General features: G+C 38.8%; 3 protein-coding genes across 6 annotated transcripts in view; all 3 read right to left on the bottom strand.

The window, feature by feature from the left end:
* The window catches only part of LOC141336089 (NACHT, LRR and PYD domains-containing protein 3-like), a 129,955-nt gene extending 129,078 nt beyond the window's left edge, over positions 1-877 (bottom strand). Inside the window, exon 1 of the mRNA XM_073841599.1 lies at positions 771-877. The gene's annotated coding sequence lies outside the window, so the exon portion shown is untranslated. The remainder of the gene's footprint in view (positions 1-770) is intronic.
* Positions 1-889, bottom strand: part of LOC141336087 (protein NLRC3-like) — a 34,476-nt gene extending 33,587 nt beyond the window's left edge. For all 3 annotated transcript variants that reach the window (XM_073841592.1, XM_073841593.1, XM_073841591.1), the window contains exon 1: positions 771-889. The gene's annotated coding sequence lies outside the window, so the exon portion shown is untranslated. The remainder of the gene's footprint in view (positions 1-770) is intronic.
* A 943-nt stretch (positions 890-1,832) lies between these two features.
* txndc11 (thioredoxin domain containing 11) lies at positions 1,833-13,177 on the bottom strand. Of its 2 annotated transcripts, none has more exons than XM_073841619.1 (12): positions 12,798-13,177; positions 11,010-11,226; positions 10,805-10,902; positions 9,808-9,937; positions 9,570-9,660; positions 9,384-9,496; positions 9,069-9,266; positions 6,494-6,962; positions 5,192-5,334; positions 3,375-3,487; positions 3,214-3,294; positions 1,833-3,134 (listed from the first exon to the last, which is right to left on the bottom strand). In XM_073841619.1, exons 1-12 carry the CDS (start codon positions 12,920-12,922, stop codon positions 2,561-2,563), a joined length of 2,352 nt encoding a protein of 783 aa, XP_073697720.1. In that variant the 5' UTR covers positions 12,923-13,177; the 3' UTR covers positions 1,833-2,560. The 2 variants fall into 2 exon arrangements, with proteins under 2 accessions (XP_073697720.1, XP_073697719.1); XM_073841618.1 differs by having other exon boundaries at positions 9,570-9,663; positions 12,798-13,176.
* Positions 13,178-13,455: the final 278 nt, after the last annotated feature.

A 13,455-nucleotide genomic window follows, 5' to 3' on the forward strand; every position in this document is an offset into this window, starting at 1 on the left:
TGGTGTCATTAAATAACAGTGTTAAAGTACATAATCTAATACAAAATTAACAGTTTACATTACAATTTTAACAGAAATGCCTGAAAAGGGCACCAAAGGCCTGGTAAATGCAGTTGTTACACTTACATGATGATCGAATTCCTTGTTTAATATTGACCAAACATTTAATTAAAATATCCACATAATCTTTCCTATCATTTCCTCAACAAAAATGTGTGGACATCATAACCCTTGTCTGCTTTAATGTTAAGATTTCAAATTTTTTAATCTTTTATTTAAAGTGTAATTTTAGTTAGTATTTTTTGCTGTAGAGCTACTATTGTAATTGATAAGTGATACAATGTATTTATTTTATTTGAATAAAGTTCTATTTTGGCCCCTATAGTAGGTGTTTTTATTATTATTTTATTTTTTACGTCCCTGATATTTGGGGGAGGGGCACAAAAGTACATTTCTGTTTAGGGCACCCATTTGGCCAGCAGCGGCCCTGGTTGTGGGCCCTCAGTACCAGGGTTGAGAAACACTGCTTTACATCTTTCTTTGTATATTTAGACTGTGATAAATCCATGAAATTAATCTGAACTAAAAGCAGAATCCATGGAGCACGATATCATTATAACCCTAAAGATGAACGTGTCCATTTCTACATGCGTCACATCCATAAAATGGTGGTTAAAAACGACTAAAGATCGAGTTTGACAGCGACGCGACTACGAAAACAACACAAACAATACAACAACAAAATATCAGAAGACGATAAATAAACGTACCGTAATGTGATGTTTCTGTTCGTTTTTAAGGCTTCAGAAGTCGTCTTCTTATTTTGGGTTTAATGGCGATGTTGCAAACGCGCATTTCTTTTCCCACTGTACTTTCGGTTTCAAAGGAGTTGCCCTAGAGTGAAAGTGCGCATGCGCAGGAGACCATTCTGTAGCTGTGGCAGAGATCAGGCTTGTTTGAGAAGTTCCTCGTCTGAAATATAGGCTGCAGTGAGGGGAGGAGTTAAATGAATGCAGTCAAGACTAGTGCTGTTATTCACCCTCATGTGCTCTGTGTGTTGCTGATAAACGATATATTTCCAGCTCTGTTGTTTTTATATTCAAATTTACGAGGAGATAGAAACTGACAAGTAGCTATTTGTATATTGTATTTTTCATTTTTATCTTACTTGTATATTGTATTGTATTTTTCATTTTTATACATTATATGGTTTATTTGTATTTATTAGTATTTTTTAAATTCTACCTCTGTATTTAATGTTACTGTTTGTATTTAATGTTTCTTGTATGCACCATGGGTCTGAGAGTAACACAATTTCAATTCCCTGTATGTCCTGTACATGTGGCAGAATTGACAATAAAGTTGACTTTGACTAAATATGATGAACAAGAAAAGTGAAGTTGGACATCTCCCATGGCCTGCATAGTCTCCAGATCTGAATATTATTGTGCCACTTTGGGGTGTTTTGGAGGAGCGAGTCAGATGACATTTTCCTACACCAGTATCATGTAGTGACCTGACCCCTGATCTGCAAGAGGAGAATGGCTCAAAATGCCTTTGGCAACTGTGCAGGACTTGTATATGACAATTCCAAAGACGAAATGCTCTATTGGCCAAAAAAAGGAGGCCCAACACCATACTAACTGTGGTCTAAAACCAGGTGTTTCAGTTTTTTTGTCCAACCCCTGTACATTCGTAGTTTAGTTTAATTTAAATGTATTCGTTTTAAAAAATAAAATAAATATTCTACACACTGATGATTTGGTTTTATCTTCTTCCAATATGTTACACTAATACTGTTTTATTGTTAGAGTTAACTTTTTTTTTAAATGTTCAAATTTAAAACATAATTTATTTGAATTATTGTCACTCCCAGTACTTAATAATTCACACAAAAGTGCAAAGTGTAACCAAAATATACTTAAAAACCTATAGTCAGAGATGATCACATTCACCATCATTAACCTTCATTAAACTTTAACCCTAAATCTGAGAAACATCAAGAAATCCCTGAATATCAGAACCCATCATTTAGTGATAATGTAAAATAGATGACAACAAAACAAACAGGAATACTCCAAACTGATGAACAGTCGACAATCACAATTAATGTCCAGCTCACTTTTCACCTCAAAACAATACAGAAAAACTCAATTATACATAGCACAGAGAAAATGAAGCCTTTTCCCAACCATTAAGAGTTTTTTCATAATGACATTATTTTCATGCTAATCTCACAAATGTGCATTATTATAATGCAAAACTCTGATTATAACTACTCTAATGCACCCATATGTTTTTCCTATTATTCTGAATGATGATGACTGTCGAAATCCTCTAAATGTAATTACTGGAACACAATCTTTAACTCTAACCACTGAACTGTATTTTGTTCACAGTAATTAGGATTATTTATCACGCTTGTAAATAACACAAATAAATCTTGTCTTCAACAAAGCACAATATATTATTCATTCTTCTTTTGATTTTGTGGTGAAATATGAGCTGGACGTGTTCTTGACAGGTTTTCTGAGATTCTGCTAATAATCATCATCTGTCATCAGGAAGCTTCACACTTCCTTTCGTGTCCGTCTGTGTCTTGTGTTTCTACTTCCTGTCCGTCTGTGTCTTGTGTTTCTACTTCCTGTCCGTCTGTGTCTTGTGTTTCTTCTTCCTGTCTGTCTGTTCCCCATCTGTCAGTGTCTCTGAGAGCGTTCAGCAGCACTTTGAGGAGCGTGTTCTCCTTCAGCAGTTCTTCAGATGTGTCTGCGAGCTCCTGCAGTCTGTGAACGCTGTGGGTCAGCTGGCGTGTTTTCTCTCTGTACAGCGTCTCCAGTCGTCCGCTCCGCTCCCGCAGCTCGGCATTCTGGGTCTCCAGCGTGTGCGAGTGCAGCGTGAGCCGCCGGTTCTCCCTCCACAGGACCGCCAGCTGCTGAGAGAGACGCTCTCTGGCCCGATGCAGAGAAAACACCTCCCGCTGCAGCATGTGAAGCTCCGCCTCCAGCAGGGACTTAGGCTCCACCCCACCGCCTGACTCCTCCCAGGGGGCGTGGCCAGTGTGCTGCAGAATGAACCGCAGCAGGTTGGGAACCGTCATGGGTGTGTTTTCTGGAAACTTCACACTCATCTGCTTCCTGTGGGAGACAGAAGTGATTCAGAACGGAACAGACACAGGTTTGACGAGCATCAGAGAGAGAATGAGGAGTTTGAGACCTGTGTTTGGGGAAGAACAGCACAGACGGCAGATGATCCACCATAAACTCCCAGGGCAGATCATTACGGCCAACATTGACTCTGAAATCATCAAGAACACACACTAACTCACAGTTATTCCTGAATGGACTGTCATGTGATTGTAATGTGCAGTTCCACACCTGGCCACCGTGAGGGCGCTGTTTCCCTGGAACAGATGAGCCAGCTGAAGAAACACCTGATTGAGAACCGAGCAGAACCCACACCACGCCGAATAATACAACAGCAGCACATCCTGATGAGACAGAGATCACAGATATCACCTGCTGGATGCTAATATAGATATCATTATTCAACTGAATAGACCTTTATCTTTGCTCTATTAGGCTCAGTTACTGTTTAGAATATTACTCAAGTAAAAGTCTTAAAGTATGTGATATTTATTGTACTTAAGGACTTTTTTTTTCTTAAATGAACTTAAGCATTAAAAGTAAAAGTACAAGTAAATGCAATTTTTATCAGCAATTGCGAGTTTATATCATCCATTTCTGAGAAAATGTCAGAATAAAAGTTTATATTGCAATATAAACATTTTGATAGTTTGTATCTCACAAATTGTACTTTTTTCCTCACAAATGCAAGTTTGTATCTCGCAATTCTGACAATTGTGAGAAATAAATTCAGAATTGCGAGATACAAACTTGCATTTGTGAGGAAAAAAAGTACAGTTTCTGCGATACAAACTATCAAAAAGTTTCTATCACCCAATTCAGAGGAAAAATGTTTTGTCATCATTTTCCTTAAAAAAAAAAAAAAAAGAAAAAAGTCAGAATTATGGGATTATATTGCAATTGACTTTATTTTTCACAATTGCGAGTTTATATCACCCAATTCTGAGAAAAATGTCAGAATAAGTGTTTATATTGCAATTCTGACTACAAACTCTCAATTTATGAGGAAATTTGTCTCAATTGAGAGTTTATAACCATTTCTGAGAAAGAAAGTCTGAATTCTGAGTTTATATCTCACAATTCTGATATTATTTCTCGCAATTGCTAGTTTATATCACCCAATTCAGAGGAAAAAATCTTAAGAATTGAGTTTATATCATCCAGTTCTGGGGGAAAAAAAGAATTTCCTGAAAAGAAGTCAGAATTGCGAGATACAAAATCGTATTTGCAAGAAAAAAAGTCAGAATTGTGAGTTTATAAACTTTGTGTTTGCTCACAAAAACTTTTGTGACGGAAATAAAGAGGTAAAAGAAAAAACTAAATTTCAATGCAAATTCAACATTTTTTTGAGGGAAAGGCAATATTTCTAGAGGCAAACAGTTTCTAGATTGAACGCAATACTTTTGTGAGAATTGTTTTTATACAGTTTTGCAAAATTAAGAAAAAACTTTTTTTTCCTCACAGTTGTGAGTTTACATCTCACAATTCTGACTGAGATCCTGAAATAATAGTTTATCATTCAAACACATTATGAATATGAAAATGTTTGGATTTGTGCTGAATTTTGTTTCAGTTTCTTAGCTTTACATATTGTTTTCATTCTTGTTCTGTTCTGAATACCGTTTCATTTAAATGATTTGTTTCATTATAGGTCTAGTGTTTATACTTTATAATATTTGACTTGATTTGGTATCATTTCTGGTATTATTACAGTCTTTCTGAACACTCTGCTGCTCTCTAAATATGTTTTTCGAGTGATGCATGTTTGGAGAGAGGGGTTAAGGACTAAGCACCAATCACTGAGAGCCATTTAGAACTTAAGAAGCTGATTGGTCAAAAATATGCTGAGAACCAATACATAACCTCAAAATATATCTACATAAACCAGTGCTTGCTCTGTCTCATATGCACTCAGTGTCACGATCTAATGCACTTATTAATGCCGGATCTTTAAAAACAAACACATTCCGAAACAGGATCCGGCTCAAATGAAGCAGTGCTCCTACTCTTGACATTAGATTATAGCTTTAATAAAGAGCAGCTCTCACCCTCTGTGAGTCCATGACAGTGTGCAGGAAGCTGTCTGAGGTCACTTCCTGTATGAGGGACTGTGTCTGCTGCTGTAGTTTGTGTCCCACCAGATGTCTGTGTAAAGGACTGTAGGACACGCTGAAGTTCTGGATGAAATCTGCTGCTCCACAAACAGACAGAATATTCATTATATTCAATTTACAATAAAAATCCACAATCGAATGTAAGATTGTTTAATTCTAATTTTAGTTGTGCTTTAAGTGGGCAGCTTTATCAGTGTTCATGAGAAGAGATGAAGATGTAATTGTCATTGGATTATAATGTTTTATTTGTCTATTCAGAGTTGAAGACACTAGATGCAGAGCTGCTGCGTTGTTCATTAAAATATTAACATCAATGCAGAGAACATTTAGTTTGGGTCAAAACTGAAAGCAAGTCACTCACACAGAACTCATTATTTCACATTTTCTAGAGGGACGTCTGTCATCGTTGCATATTTAGACATATTTAGAAATTAATACAAGTTCAACTTTGCAAAAACGGATCTTTATCTTTATGGCAGGATTTTTCCCCATCCCACTGCATCTCATGATTTTAATTGAAAAAAAGTACTGTGTGTGATTGGCTCTTGTGTCTTTGTATTAAACTCATGCATGCATTCATGATGCTGTTTATAGTTGTTTAAGCAACTTAATTATAAACATTATTTTAAACATTATGCACTTTTTGAATAATCGTGCATTAGTAATATTTGTCTTAGTGCTCCCTCTTGTGGCCTCAGGAGAGAAAACAAATACGAAATAAAATGATGCATTTTAGAACTGACTATATTTTGAATATTGATATTTAAGTACAAAATTTGAACTTATTTTTTCAGACATTTATACAGCCCTAATCCATAACAAGCATTTTGAGAAGTGTTTTGACAATTTAGAGCCACTGTAACATTCAGGCTTTTTTTCTCCCCAAATAAAATTATGCACTTTAAATTTGAATATAATTCAAATTTTGATCATATTTAAGTACAAATTTTGAAATAATTTTTTCAGACATTTATACAGCCCTACTGCATAAAAAGCATTTTGAGAAGTGTTTTGACAATTTAGAGCCACTCTAACATTCTGTGCATGAGTAGTTTTGAGAAATGCAAAAAATGCACACACAAATTTTGGACTTTAAGTGTGTGTGTGTGTGTGTGTGTTAGTGTGTTAGTGTGTGTGTGTGTGTGTGTGTGTGTGTGTGTGTGTGTGTGTGTGTGTGTGTGTTAGTGTGTTAGTGTGTGTGTGTGTGTGTGTGTGTGTGTGTGTGTGTGTGTGTACCCAGTGTGTCGGTGCGGTTGAGCACGTAGTGTGTCTCGTCTCTGAGGTTGATGATGGTGATGAAGGGCAGGTCTCCGCTCTGGTTTCCAGATGCTCCGAGTCTCTGCGCTAGAGGCCAGTTGAGCTGAGCGTCCAGCAGATAGAAGCGCAGCGTCTTGTTGGTGCGGCACTGCAGGCCCGTGATGGAGTCCGACAGCAGCTCTGGACAGCGGCGAGGGTTCGGGACACTCCTGCAGCACACACTGAACCGGCCCGACGGACTGTACCAGCTCTGGACACTCCTGCAGGAGGAGCTGGAGAACTGAGCCTGATGTAGATACAGACCCAGAGCCCAACACTGAGACACACACAGCTCACAGACGCCCGCATCCACCGACAGAACCGGCAGAGACTGACAGCAGAGCGGGACGGATGAGGAATCCTCCTCTGAGCCACAACACGAGTGATAATGAAGAGCCACATCAGTCACCTGACACACACAACACATCCACATTACACCACAAACACACACACTGATATACTTCTGTTATATAAGGAGAGACACTGCTGGCAAAAACTGCACCTGTCAAGTTTGAGATTTAGTTTTTTCAGACTAGTGGAAATAAAACATCCTAAAGACACATGTTTGTTTTATAGCACTTTATCTATTTGTGTCGATAGATTTAAATTACAATGCATATTTCTAAAAGGTCAAGAGTTTTTTCTCCTACACTGAGCCATAAATCTCCACTTCAGCAGCTCTTACACACACCACACTGAGCATTGTTATTCATGCCTATATCCTGAAGTTTTTAAAGATCATACAGTGATCTCCACTAATATTGGCACACTTGGTGAATATGAGCAAAGGTGGATGTGAAAATAAATCTGCATAATTCATCCTTTTGATCTTTCATTCAAAAAATTCACATAATTCTAACCTGTCATTGAAGTAAAACAATAGAACCCAGGGGTGAAATCTCATAATGAAATAAATGTTTTTCTCTAGTTCATGTTGGCCACTATTATTGGCATCCCATTATTGCAACATCCTTCTCCCAAGATAACAGTTCTGAGTTTTCTCCAACAATGTCTAATGAGTTTGGAGAACACCTGACCAGAAATCAGACACCATTCCTTCAGAATCTCTCTAGAATCTCTCTCTTCAGCTTCATGTTGGTGTTTCTTCTCTTCAGTTTCTCCAGGGTTCAGGTCAGGGATATGGCCATGGTAGAAGCTTCATTCTGTGCTCAGTGACTCAATTTTGTGTTGAATTTGTTTTGGACCATTGTCCTGCTGGAAGATGCAACCATGGCCCATTAGCTGCCAAAAAGCTCATTTTTAGTTGCATCTGACCATAGAAGCCAGTCCTGTTTGAAGTTCCAATCATGTCTGACACATGAATATGCTGGAGTTTGTTTTTGGGTTGAGCAAGGAGGATTTTTCTTGAAACCTGTGCTGATGTAGGGGCTGTTTGATAATTTTATTTGAGGCTTTCTGACCCCAAGACTCAACAATTCTCTGCAATTCTCCAACTGTGATCCTTGGAGAGTCTTTGGCCGCTCAAACTCTCCTCCTCATGGTGCATTCGGATGATATAGACACACATCCTCTTCTAGGCAGATTTGTAACATCTTTAGTTGATTGGAACTTCTTAATTATTGCCCTGATGGTGGGATTTTCAATGCTTTAGCTCTTTTCTTACAGCCACTTTCTATTTTGTGAAGCTAAACAAACTTGTTCTTCACATCAGAACCACATTCTTTGGTTTTACTTCTTGTGATGGATGATTAAGGGGATTTGGCCTTTGTGTTCCTCATATTTATAATCCTGTGGAACAGAAAGTCATGACTGGACAGTTTTATACTCATAGCCACCCTGATGTGCTAAAACAATTGTAATATTAATGGGAATATCCTTCAGAGATATTTTACTTAGACATATTGTTAGGGGTGCCAATAATTGTGGCCAGCGTGAACTAGAGAAAAACATTTATTTTATAATGAGATATCCCCCCATTTTCCATTGTTTTACTTCAATGAAAGGCTAGAATTTTGTGATTTTTTTTAAATGAAAGATTTAAAAGATGAACATTGTAGATTTATTTTCACAGTCACCTTTGGTCATATTTACTACGAGCCAATATTAGTGGAGGGCACTGTATAAAATTTGCTTACTTTTATACAACATTTTATTCCCCCCAAAATGGTAGATCTCTGAGATTCCTCTGTAACATTTGACTCTAATATGTCAAAAAAATTAAACAAGAATTTAAAAAAACTTACTTCATCCAGTGTTTAGATTTTTGTACTAGAAATGTATGCAAATTAGCACACATTTGATTAAATAATGATAATTTGTGGATTTAAACCTCATTTTAGAAAACTTGTAATACAAAAAATGTTTGCAATTATCACTGTGATCAATCAACTGGGGAAGAAAGGTAATAACTATTAGTTAATATTTTTTACCCTGTTGACCTGCAGTGTCTCGCCTTAAAATATACTGATTTAGAATTATTTTATAATATTGTTATGTTACATTATAGTGTTTTGTCAACATTATGAAAACATTATATTCAAACTGCTGGAGGAACCTGAGTCAGCAGCTGATTGGCTGTGAATGGATTGTCCGGGAGGAAAGTCAGGAGGGCGGGGCCTTTCTGTAGCTCCGCCTCCAGTAGGTAACTCTTTGCTCCCATTGGTTGAATCCAGTGAATGACACGCTCTCTGTTCTCAAACACCCAATCACAGACGGCCTGCGCAGTGAAGTTCCTCTCCGTCCGTGGGAAAACCTGCGCTCAGAAACACAAAACTAGCATTATATTTCACTGTGAGCATATAGTCAGAATGTGTGTTAATGTGTGTGTGTTAATGTGTGTGTGTGTGTGTGTGTGTGAATATGAACTGACCAGAGAGATGTTCAAACGCCGGTGTAAATAGACACTTTCATCCTCCGTGAGAGACACGCCCTCTGCCACCGCCTGATTGGTGACCACTGCAAAGCGCACCTCCCCCTGGTGATCTGCACCAATCAGAAGGCAGCGTGTGAGAGCTGAGAGGATCAGTGTTAGTGATGTGTGAGAGCGGGTCAGTACCTCGTCTGAGCGCCTGCAGAGCGGACAACAGGAACGTGATGAAACCGGCCGGCTGAGGAGACCAGCCAAACTGGAAAAAACCCACGACAGCCTGCTGGAGAACACACACACACACACACACACACACACACACACACACACACACACACACACACACACACACACACACACACACATATATATGAGAAACTGGTGTGTATGGGTGTGTGAGTGTATGTTTGAGTGAAAGAGTGTTTACCTGGTGATGAGTGAGGAAGGTGTGCAGGGCTCCAATGGAGGGCAGGTATGTGAGCGGAGCAGAAACTCTCTGAATGAAGTTCTCTAGATACTCAGACTGGACTGGACCTCTGTACTCGATCGGACCAATCCTACACACACACACAGAGTTATTATTATGATTATGAACCAAACGGCATCCTCCCGCTCTCTCTATTGAAACCAACACAGAAGTGACTTAAACTGCAATTCATGGACTAGAGACTGGCTGCAGAAGAGAGTCAATCCCAGTGACGCCCCATGTTAAAATGCCCAACTTCACAGCAGGAAAAAATATGATTACAGCCTGGTACAAAAAGTGGTTTTGGTCTATATAGCTGGTTTCGCCCTTCATGTCAACTGTGAGGGGGGTGAATTTTTTTATAACTCATCCGTTTAAGTTACATTAAGCCTTAAAGTTCAGCGTAATTAAGGGCGTGGCCACTTGAGTGACAGGGGGATTGCCGCTGCTGTCACCACTGACACGCTAGGTGGGTGTGGTTTCAGCAACCAGCTCCGCCCACGCCCCGCCTTTTTGCCCATTTTTGATTATCCAGGAGTGACGCGATTCCAAGATGGAGACAGCTGAATCCTGCCCACTATAGGCTTCAAAATCGCTCTTCAGAAACCTATGCTGCCCTCCAAAGGCAAAGTGCAGTAACTACGCCAACACTGAAACTGAGAAAAATGCCTTTAAAGTTTCTACAACATATATGGCATTAGTTTGGATTTTGCAGTTACTGCAATTTTGACACTCTTGTTACTCTGAAACGGGACAAAATTGAACCAGGAGACTTTGCCACAAGACAAAACAGTTGTCACAAAGCCCATTTTAAGCCTTAACTCAATTTTGACCAAATGTGTAGTTACTGCGCTTTACCTTTGGAGGGCAGTACGGGTGACGTCACGGACACTACGTCCATATTTTTTGCAGTCTATGTTATGAACACATGATTGGGTCACTGTAAGCGTGTGTTTACCTCCTGTAGTACAGATGAATGACTGGATACTGGAAGAAGCTCTTCTGTTTCCTGCATCTGCCCTGATGCCACCAGCAGTTCACCGCCACAAACTGCACCTGCACACGACACGACCAGCGCATTATTATTAATGAAACAGCTTCTGAGTGTCATGAAACTTCACTGTCATGTTGGTGTGACGTCTGTTCGGTGTTCGGTGTCTCACCTGATGGGCCAGCCGCAGCGCCACCTGCTGGACGTGTTGTCGTGCAGAGATGCAGTGAGCGCACCACGGGGCGTAATAGAACACCACCGACACGTCCGCTTCCTCCCGCAGACGATCCGCTTCCTCTAACTGACCCAGGAACAAGTCCACCACCGGAGCCTCAGGCGGGAAGAACCGCACCGGAGACCGAGCCGCCGCCACAACGTCCTTCACACGACTGACAGACAGAGACAGACCGATGAGCAATGTGTTATTGTTTGTGTTATATTATGATTTATTTATATAAACAAGCCAAATTATGAAAAGGTGGATGTTGTGTATTCTCAAATCTCATTAACCCATATTTTATTCACAATTATAGTTGCAGAAAGGTGAAATTTTCCTGTAAATTCCAGAAACCTTCCAGAAAATTTGGAAACTTTTCCAAGATGTTTTGGAATCTTCCGGGGATTTCTGGAAAGTTACCAATAATTTACTGGAAATTTCCCAACCCTTTGCAACCCTATTCACAAAATAAGATAGAATACTTAGCAAATGTACCATTTTAGGGACAAATGCATGCATGTGATCTAATAAGCTGATTTTTTTGATCAAATATTATTACATATTGCACAATATAATAGTGCAGATAAGTGTTAGATATGATTCTGTTACTGTACATAAGCTGTATTTTACTGTACATTAATCTGCAGGTGAGCAGCATATGAAGGTCATATATTACTGAATGACACACACACTACCGCTCAAAAGTTTGGAGTCAGTAAGAGTTGTAATGTTTTTAAAGAAAGTCTCTTCTGCTCCTCAAGGCTGCATTTATTTAATCAAAAATATAGAAAAAAAACTAATATTGCGAATTGTTATTACAAAATAAAATAATGGTTTCTATTGTAACATACTTTAAAATTTAATTTATTCCTGTGACGAAAAGCTGAATTTTTATCAGCTGTTACTGCAGTCTTCAGTGCCACATGATCCTTCAGAAATCATTCTAATATGCTGATTTATTATTAGAATGATCAATGTTGGATCTATATTGGATTATATATTGTAACAGTTGCCCTGCAAAGTATTTATTTAGAAATTGTGATTTTTTTTTTCAGGATTCTTTGATGAGTAAAAAGCTCAAAAGAACAGAATTTATTCAAAATATAAATATTTTCTAACAATGTAAGTATTTGCTATCACTTTTTATCAATTTAACACACCCTTGGTGAATATAAGTATTAATTTCTTTCAAAAAAAAAAAAAAAAAAAATTAGAAAAATTTACTGACCTCAAACTTTTGACCGGTAGTGTACATGACTGTAAATGTTGTTTATTAATACAAACACTATATGTTTTGTTTTATTGTATATGTATTTATTATTGTATATGGCATGTATTATTGTACATGTGACCCTGAACCACTTTTAAATGTCTGAAAGCTGAATACATAAGTTCTCCAGAATAGGACAATATTTGGCTGAGATACAACTGTTTGCAATCTGAGGGTGCAAAAAAAAAAATTGAGAAAATCGCCTTCGAAGTTGTCCAAATGAAGTTCTTAGCAATGCATATTACTAATCAAACATTAAGTTTGAATATATTTACGGTAGGAAATTGACACAATATTTTCATGGAACACGATCTTTAATTAATATCCTAATGATCTTTGGCATAAAAGAACAAATCGATCATTTTGACCCATACAGTGTATTGTTGGCTATTGCTACAACTATATCCGTGTTGATTCAGAGTAGTTTTCTTTCTCCAGGGTGACATATGTGTGTAGAGTACTGTAGTGTTTACCTGCAGGTGAGGGTTAAGGGTAAGATGATCGCGCAGGTGAGCAGTATCGCGCCGCAGCACAGTTCGGGTCTCTTCGCCATCTGAACCGCCGCCTGCCGGAGCTGCTCCCGAACCCGCCGCAGCATCACCGACCCGCTACAACCAGCAGCTCATCCCGGGAGAACCGTACACACCGAATCGGAGGAGCACAACACACACCGCACCAACCGCTCAAACACACGTCAAACTTCCGCCTTACGGCAGGGGCGGGGCCACAGCGAGGGAGCGTCTCCAAACTAACGTCACACTCACAAACGAGCAGCTGTGTTTCATTCCACTACACCAGGATTCTTACGAAAACTACATCAAATGTACGCACAGATAAACGAGGATGTGCAGCGTCCTGGTTTAAAAACAGACTGTAGTGTTTTAGTCCTCCAAGCAGGTTTAAGTAGTGATCCGGGAACGGTTAACTAGTGTTCAGTAGCTGGTGATCCCTAAGCGCTGCTGGACAGGTTTTGTTCTGGTTAACAGATCGCAAACAAACATTGAACCAATCAACTGTGAGCACAGCGACATTAAGCCACGCCCCCAACAACAGTAATATTCCTTCACAGGAACGTCAGAGATGGACAAAAATTATAATAATAATCATAATAATAAATTAAAAAATAAAAAA

This window comes from Garra rufa, chromosome 6 (genome assembly GCF_049309525.1).
Source record: "Garra rufa chromosome 6, GarRuf1.0, whole genome shotgun sequence".
NCBI classification, from domain to species: domain Eukaryota; kingdom Metazoa; phylum Chordata; class Actinopteri; order Cypriniformes; family Cyprinidae; genus Garra; species Garra rufa.